Below are 8,516 nucleotides of genomic sequence, written 5' to 3'. Positions count from 1 at the left end.
GGCAACTGACACTATTGTGTAGCCAAGATGTGAACTCTTTTATTTATGTAACATTTTTTAAGATTAGATCATGAACATGTTACATTTAATATATCTGTATAAAAATGCATATCAATAACTCCATACTTTTATAAACAAACTGAACCATAGTAGCACAAAATGCTCAACATAAGACAGTTTCAGTCAAAGTTTGTAGCCTACACAAATTCTGAAAGATAAAGTGTTGTTTGTACAAGAATTTTGTCATTCATCACATAAACAGGAATGACGTGAACCCATTTTTTGACATTTTCTCAGTTTAGCCCCTTGTCAGGCAGGCAGATGTAAATAAACTCTTCTATTCAAAAAATATGTCTGCATATCATAACATTTCATTTGTCAGGTAAGAATGAATCATGCCATTTAACATAATCAAACAATGAGAATCCAAATTAGAATTAAATTCAAAGATGAGTCTAAGAGTGAGAGATGCACACCTGACAGCAGAGAGACACACACAGCAGCATGTGAGATGTCTAGTGCAGAGCTCCAGAGACTCACACACACTTTTCTGCTTACAGAATCACAAAGCACTGTTTTGTCACTTCACTTATACACCCATAAGAGGGGACGGTTGCAACATTCATCAAAATGCAATTAAAATAATTTCTTAAATATTTTTAATACATTTTGTAATTTCTTTAGTTTATTTGTGCACAGACAGGGTCTTCAATAAATTAACTTGGCCTTATAAAAACAATAGTAAATGGAAAAAAAAAACATATTAAGGTAACAAGTCACAATGTAAAGTGTTGTGTCTTTGGATTAAATGAACAGCACCTTTATACAAATATGACACTTGCAACGATTGGCATGACTGCTCTCTTAACTGGTTTTCATGTATTAACCCTTTTACAAGAACACTTCCTGATACAACGTAACACTGCATTCTGGGGAATGTAGTTAGATAACAACGTTAACAAATACACAACATTTCCTCCCCTCTTACTCATAAGGTCAACATCAATAAACAATTAATCATCACTTACAGAATGGAGGTATGCCATTCAGTTTCACTGTAACAATCTGTGAACACTCTCTTTTTTTTTTTCTCTTTTTTTTAACTCTTGAAACATTCAGTCTTCTTGTTAAATGTCTTATTTATGAACACAGCTAATTCCCTGGGAATGAGGGTGGACTACCTCAAACCCTAGCTTACCCTTAGGGGATTATTCTGCCCCAAACAACAAGGGTAGCCCATAACTAAGTGTAATCCAAGAAACGCTGTGGGGGGCGCCGCTCCCTTACTGGATATCGGCGACCTGCTTGGTTCTGATTTTCTGTTGAAACAACAGATGATGATGGTTCCTTAGTAAATGGGGAATTTGGGGTCTTAGTAAACTCTGTGGTGAAGGTCACAGAAGCTGGTGAGCTGTCGTCTACTTGATCAGCGGCATCGGTACCTCCAGTAAGGTCCGTGGATATACTAGCACCACTCAGCAACTGATCAGTATGTCTCCTCCATAGAAGGTTTCCAGCAGTTTTAACCTTATATGACACAGGACCCGTCTGGGTCTCCACAGTAGCTGGAACCCACTTTGGACCGCTGCCATAATTCTGAGCCAGCACGGATGAGCCTGTCGAAAAGGTTCTGTCTTTGGCTCGCCGTTTCCGTCGTTGTACCTGATTTTTTTGTTGTTGTAGGACAGTTTCCTTGAGGGTTGCTGGTTCAAGCAGCTCAAAGCTTGTCCTGAGCTCTCGATTGAACAACAGATAAGCTGGCGACACTTTGGTACTACGATAGCACAGCAAGAAGTTATGAAGGCATTGATGAAATGTGCCTTGCCCAATCGAAGCTTTCAAATCATGTTTCATGGTCTGGACAAACCTTTCTGCTAGCCCATTTGTGGAAGGATGGTAGGGTGATGACTTGATATGTTGTACTCCATTTGCTAGTAGAAATGTGGCCATCTCATGCGATATAAATTGGGGTCCATTATCTGAGACAAACTGCACAGGTGGTCCAAATCTACTGAAAATTTCTCCCAACTTCTCAATTGTCTTGTCTGCTGAGGTAGATTTCATGATAGCCACTTCAGGCCACTTACTGTGTGCATCAATGACAACCAATAGCATTTTGTCCTCAACTGGGCCTGCAAAATCAGCATGAATGCGATGCCATGGTTTCTCCGGATAATCCCACGGGTGCAGCGGTGCCAGTTGTGGTACATTGCGTATGCTCTGACATGACGTACATGTTCTTGCCTTTTCCTCAATTTGGCTGTCCACTCCTGGCCACCAGAAGTAACTCCTGGCAATCTCTTTCATACGGACCATTCCACAGTGTCCCGCATGTAGCTGTTTCAGCACTGAATTACGCAGAGCTGGTGGAATTATCACTCTCCTTCCCCACAACAAACAGCCTGACTGCACCGAAAGCTCATGACGTCGAGAGGTGTATGGTTTGAGCTCTGTGTCATCATTCTCACCTTTCCCTGTCATGACAAAATCCATGACCTTGGACAAAACAGGGTCATTTCGCGTTCCTTTACGCACTTGTGCAGCTGTCACGGGGGCCCTTTCCACTTGACTGAAGTAGAAAATTTCAGCCACTTTTGCCTCTTTCACGGAGTCAGCCAGAGGCAATCTGGACAGTCCGTCCGCATTACCGTGCAATTCTGACTTGCGGTACTTGATGTTGTAGGTGTGAGCAGATAATAACAATGCCCATCTTTGCATCCTACTAGCAGCAAGAGAGGGAATGCCGTGGTAAGAGCCAAAAATCACAGTGAGCGGGCGATGATCGGTCAGCAGCGTAAACTTCCTTCCAAATATATAATGATAAAACTTGCGCACTCCAAACACAATGCTCAATGCTTCACGTTCAATCTGCGTATAGTTTGCTTCAGCTTTGCTTAGACTCCTCGAAGCAAATGCGATCGGCTTTTCTTGACCGTTCGGCATAATGTGGGATAAGACCGCTCCCACACCATATGGGGAAGCGTCGCAGGCCAGCTGAATTGGAAGAGCAGGATCAAAATGGGTGAGGGCCTTTGATTTTAACAAAGTCTCTTTTGCTCTTTTGAATGTCTCCTGACATTCAGTGGTCCACCTCCAAGTATTTTCATGACACAACAATTTGTGCAGAGGTTTCAGCAGGGTAGCAATATTTGGAATGAACCGCCCGTAATAATTAAGCAAGCCGAGGAAAGAACGTAGCTGGCTGACATTTTTGGGCTCTGGAGCATCCACTATGGCTCTAACCTTTGATGGGGATGTATGTAGACCAGAGGCATCAATGACATGGCCCAGGTACTCAACTGCAGACTGGAAGAATTCGCATTTATCCTTCCGCACTCTTAATCCGTACTCTTTTAGTCTGTTAAGGGTAGCGTCCAGATGCTGCAAGTGTGACTTGTCATCAGTGCCGGTCACAAGAATGTCATCTAAGTAACACACTACTCCCGGAAGCCCTGCCAGGATCTGGTCCATCGCTCGCTGAAACAGGGATGGAGCCGAAGTAATTCCAAATGGTAAACGCTTATAACGAAATAGGCCTTTGTGTGTGTTGATAGTGAGAAGTTCTCTGGACTGTTCCTCCACATGCATTTGCAGATAGGCCTAATTGAGATCGATTTTACTGAATTTTTGCCCTCCAGTCAGTCCAGCAAAGAGATCATTAATGTGAGGCAAGGGGTATTGTTCTGCAGACAACACTGGATTTACAGTGACTTTAAAGTCCCCACAAATTCTTATGCCTCCATCTTTCTTTATAACTAAAGCAATAAGTGTTGCCCACTTGCTGACACTTACTGGTTCGAGCACATCATTCTCCACGAGTTCATTTACGCTCGCCTCTACCTTGGGTTTGAGTGCATAAGGCAGGGGCCTGGCCTTTAAGAATTTTGGCTGGCATTCTGGCTCAACAGTCAATTTCACATTGATTCCTTCCATGCTGCCTAGCTCCTGTTTGAAAACTTCACTGTGTTTCTGAAGGACACCCTCTAAATCCAGTGTTTTCTGTGTCATCACGTGTATGGCCTGCCAGTCCACCTTAAGTTGCTCCACCCACAAAATCACCATCAGTGAGGGATAATCACCCAAAACCACATACAATGGCAGCTTTTTTGTTTGTTTGTTTAGTTCGACTGTTACCTGGGAGAGGCCTTTCATTATCACCGATTCGCCAGTGTAAGTTTTAAGGGTCACATCAGATGGTTTGAGTGGCAGGTGGCTCAGTTTTTCACTATATACCACATCCGACACCAGCGACACCGCAGCACCAGTGTCAATCTCCATCTTTACTGGCTGTCCTTCCAGCAGCGCGGTGACTTTGTATGCCTTGGTTCCCCCTGCGACAGTGAGCACATGCAAAGGAAGTTCATCGTCAGATGTGTCTGTGACCTGATTGTTTTCTTGGTCAACGTTTTCTTCACAAATAAGACAAGAACCATCAGTGACGAATTCTCCACACCGCAGACTGAGGATAACTTCACAATGACTAATGCTCACTCGTTCTCCTCCTTCTCTCCACTCTCAGAGACGGACGTTTCCAAACTTATCCTGTCCAGTCATCCTACTACTTGCCCACTGGATCCGATCCCCACTCACCTCCTTCAAACGATTTCTTCTTCAGTCCATACCTTAACTTACTCACATTATCAACTCCTCTCTTCACTCTGGAACATTTCCCTCAGCATTTAAGCAGGCTCAGGTAAGCCCACTGCTGAAGAAACCATCTCTAAATCCAGCACTTCTAGAAAACTACAGACCGGTATCCTTCTTCCATTCATTGCAAAGACACTCGAACGAGCTGTGTTCAACCAGCTCTCTATGTTTCTTGTACAGAACAACCTCCTGGACAGCAACCAATCTGGCTTCAAAAGTGGCCACTCAACTGAGACTGCCCTGCTCTCGGTTACTGAAGCCCTGCGACTGGCAAGAGCAGCTTCAAAATCCTCAGTACTCATTTTGCTGGACCTGTCTGCTGCTTTTGACACTGTTAATCACCAGATTCTCCTGTCCACCCTCAGAAAGATGGGCATCTCTGGAACCGCACTCCAGTGGCTTAACTCCTACCTTTCTGATAGATCCTTCATGGTGTCTTGGAGGGGTGAAGTTTCTAAGTCACAACAACTTGCTACTGGGGTTCCTCAAGGCTCAGTACTTGGACCGCTTCTCTTCTCCATCTACATGACGTCATTAGGATCTGTCATTCAGAAGCATGGCTTTTCCTATCACTGCTACGCTGATGACACTCAATTCTACTTCTCATTGCAACCAGATGAGTCGACGGTAGTTGCTCGCATTTCAGCCTGTCTGAGTGACATTTCTAGCTTGATGAATGACCATCACCTTCAGCTCAACCTTACTAAGACTGAACTGCTGGTGGTTCCAGCTAACCCATCGTTTCATCACAACTTCTCTATACAGCTGGGTTCGTCAACCATAACTCCTTCCAGGACAGCCAGAAACCTAGGAGTTGTGATGGATCATCAGTTAAGCTTCACAGATTATATTGCTACAACGACCCGGTCCTGTAGATTTGCCTTATTCAACATTAGGAAGATTAGACCCTTCCTGTCAGAGCAATCCACCCAACTTCTTGTCCAAGCTCTTGTTCTCTCTAGACTGGATTATTGCAATGCTCTCCTGGCAGGCCTTCCTGCATGTACTATCAAGCCTCTACAACTGATCCAGAATGCAGCAGCGAGGGTTGTCTTCAATGAGCCGAAAACAGCCCATGTTACTCCTCTCCTCATCAGGTTACACTGGCTACCAGTAGCCGCTCGCCTCAAATTCAAGGTACTGATGCTTGCCTACAAAAGACCACTGGCACGGCGCCAACTTACCTAAACTCACTAGTTCAATCTTATGCACCCTCCAGAAGTTTGCACTCTGCAAGTGAACGACGCCTTGTGTTGCCATCCCAAAGAGGTTCAAAATCACTCTCACAGACTTTTTCCTGGACTGTGCCCAGCTTGTGGAATGACTTCCCGATCTCAATTCGAACAGCTGAGTCTTTGCTAATTTTCAAAAAACATCTAAAGACTCATCTTTTTCGCCTGCACTTAACCAACTAATACTTGTACTTACCTTTTTTCTTTTTCTTTTTTATCATATTCCAAAAAAAAAAAAAAACCCTGGCTACGTGTTCTGTACTAGACTAACTGAGACTTGTCATAGCACTTGTATACCGTTGTTGTTTTCTCGTTGCTCTGATTGTTTCTACTGTTCTCATTTGTAAGTCGCTTTGGATAAAAGCGTCTGCTAAATGATTAAATGTAAATGTAAAATGTAAAAGTCAACGGTGAATACATGTTTCTTTTGCTTCCTTCTGAATGTTATTTTCTGCTGGATTTTTCCTTTTTCTGTTTTATTCCTACATGCACGCTCGATGTGTCCTTTTTTCTTACAGCTGCGGCACTCCATATCCTTTTACCAGCATGTGACAGGTGAGTGCCCAGTCTTACCACAACGGAAACATGGGCCTTTATTTTCAGTCTCCATTTTATACACTTTACTGTTTGAGCTCAGTTGTTGAGCTTCCTTAGCAGCCAATTCCATAGACACACTCATTTCAATTGCTCTTTGTAGTGTCAGGTTGCTCTTAGTTAACAGTCTTTTCTGTATGCCCTCACAGCGGAGTCCGCACACTAATCTGTCCCGAAGTGTGTCATTTAATGCATCACAAAATTCACAGTGTTCAGCTAGTTTTTTTTAGCACTGCCTCATACATTGTTACAGTTTCTCCTTCTAGCTGATTTCGTCGGTGGAACCAAAATTGCTCTGCAATTATAAGGGCTTTGGAGAGAAATGAGCTTTGAGAGTGTTCACTATTTGATCATACATTTTTTCTCCAGGCTTCTCTAGTTGTAGGAGATTATGCAGTAGAGTGAATGTCTTTGGACCCATTACACTAGTGGGCACAACTTTCTCTTCAGTAATATCATTTGCTGCTACAAAGTACTCAAATCTCTCCATGTAAGCACTCCACTGCTCACTACTTTCATCAAAATGACCCATGTTGCCAAAAACCGATGCCATTTTGTGCCGTTCTCTGTCATTTGACAATCAATTCACTTATCTGGATCGCTGTCTTTCCTCCCCTTTTTGTCAAGACGTGGATTAGCAGCAGGGTCGCATTTGTTTATTTTTGTAGCGATTTCACCGTCAAGCCGCTTCATGCAAAAGGTGTGACAATAAGCAGACCCACGATGTATACATATGCTGGCCTACAGGCCTTGAACACAATAGTTGTGTTTCCACTGTTGGGCCAAAGGCGGCGTGCTAGTGCATGCCAGGGGCAGTTGCGTTTCCACTGTCATTTCTGGGGCTTGATCGTGCCTTATCTAGGCTTCCTCAGGGCAAACGGACCGGGATTTTCGGCCCGCCAATACCTTGGACCAGGGGTCTCCAACCCTGCTCCTGGAGAGCTACTGTCCTGCAGAAGGATACATCTATGCTGCCTTCAAAAACCGGCCAGATGAAGGCATCTCAGGAGACAGGAACTGAAGCTAACACTGAATCCTGACGTGCCTTGATGCCTTCCTACCTTGGAATGCGTCCTTAGAAGGCAGCATTTTTCAGTTTTCGGATGCAGCCAAGGTGTTCAGGGCTACTTGATAATTACAGACAGATGTGTTGGAGCAGGGTTGGAACTGAAGTCTGCAGGATGGTAGCTCTCCAGGAGCAGGGTTGGAGATCCCTGCCTTGGACCAAAAGGGCCAAGTGTGTCTAGAAGAGTGGTCATGAACAAAGGTGTTTATCTAAGTTAGAGAAGGTCAGCACCGCTGTTCATTTCCCTTGTTTTCATATGAAGCTACCAGCTAGAATCAACATTTAAGACATTTAAATCAATTTTAATGGTAAAACTCACTTGCAGACACCCACGATTGTCTGAATTAACTTACGATTGCGACCTGATGGGAATTATGATCACAGTATGAGGCAGAAATGTATTGTACGTGATGCAAAAGTCTGCATATGCTAACAATCGCCATTATAAAAGCATGTTATGATTATGAAAATACCAGAGACCTTTTGAAGAACTTAGACAAATCATATATGGTTATAATCATGTATTTATTTGGTATAATATTTCTGCCTCCTCCATTGTTAATGCCAGACTTCTGCATCCGCAAGTCATTAATTTCATATACTCTGTGTAACTCGTATACCTGTCTGTCTGTGAGCCTCTGTTGCTTTGGCTGAAAGGATAACAGTACAGAGAGACAGTATAGTGGTCAAACCTCCTCAGATTACATGCATCAAGAAAAATTAATGCAGTACCGCCGCTCCCTATACACAGAGTATGCAGTTTACGTAGGGCACCAACTCCCAGGGGGGCACCATCCCAGCTGCTCAAAAAATAAAAAATAAAGGAAAAAGAAAAACCTTTTGTTTTATATTAACATATACGTATATGGAAATAAACATGTAAACATGAACATATATACATAATTATAAAAAATGTGTTTTACAGTGAAGACAGTAGACAGGCAAAGCACATGTGACGCACCATTCCCGCATCCGCG

General features: G+C 43.3%; 1 protein-coding gene across 1 annotated transcript; it reads right to left on the bottom strand.

Moving 5' to 3' along the window:
- Positions 1–449: 449 nt before the first annotated feature.
- On the bottom strand, positions 450–4,039 carry LOC109091745 (uncharacterized protein K02A2.6). Its single transcript, XM_042749510.1, is given in 1 exon segment — positions 450–4,039. A coding segment is annotated over 1 exon segment (2,766 nt). The 5' UTR covers positions 4,009–4,039; the 3' UTR covers positions 450–1,242.
- Positions 4,040–8,516: the final 4,477 nt, after the last annotated feature.

The sequence above is a fragment of the Cyprinus carpio genome, chromosome A4, assembly GCF_018340385.1.
Source record: "Cyprinus carpio isolate SPL01 chromosome A4, ASM1834038v1, whole genome shotgun sequence".
NCBI lineage: Eukaryota > Metazoa > Chordata > Actinopteri > Cypriniformes > Cyprinidae > Cyprinus > Cyprinus carpio.
Note: the sequence above shows the minus strand (reverse complement) of the source record. Positions and strands in the feature narration are given on the sequence as shown.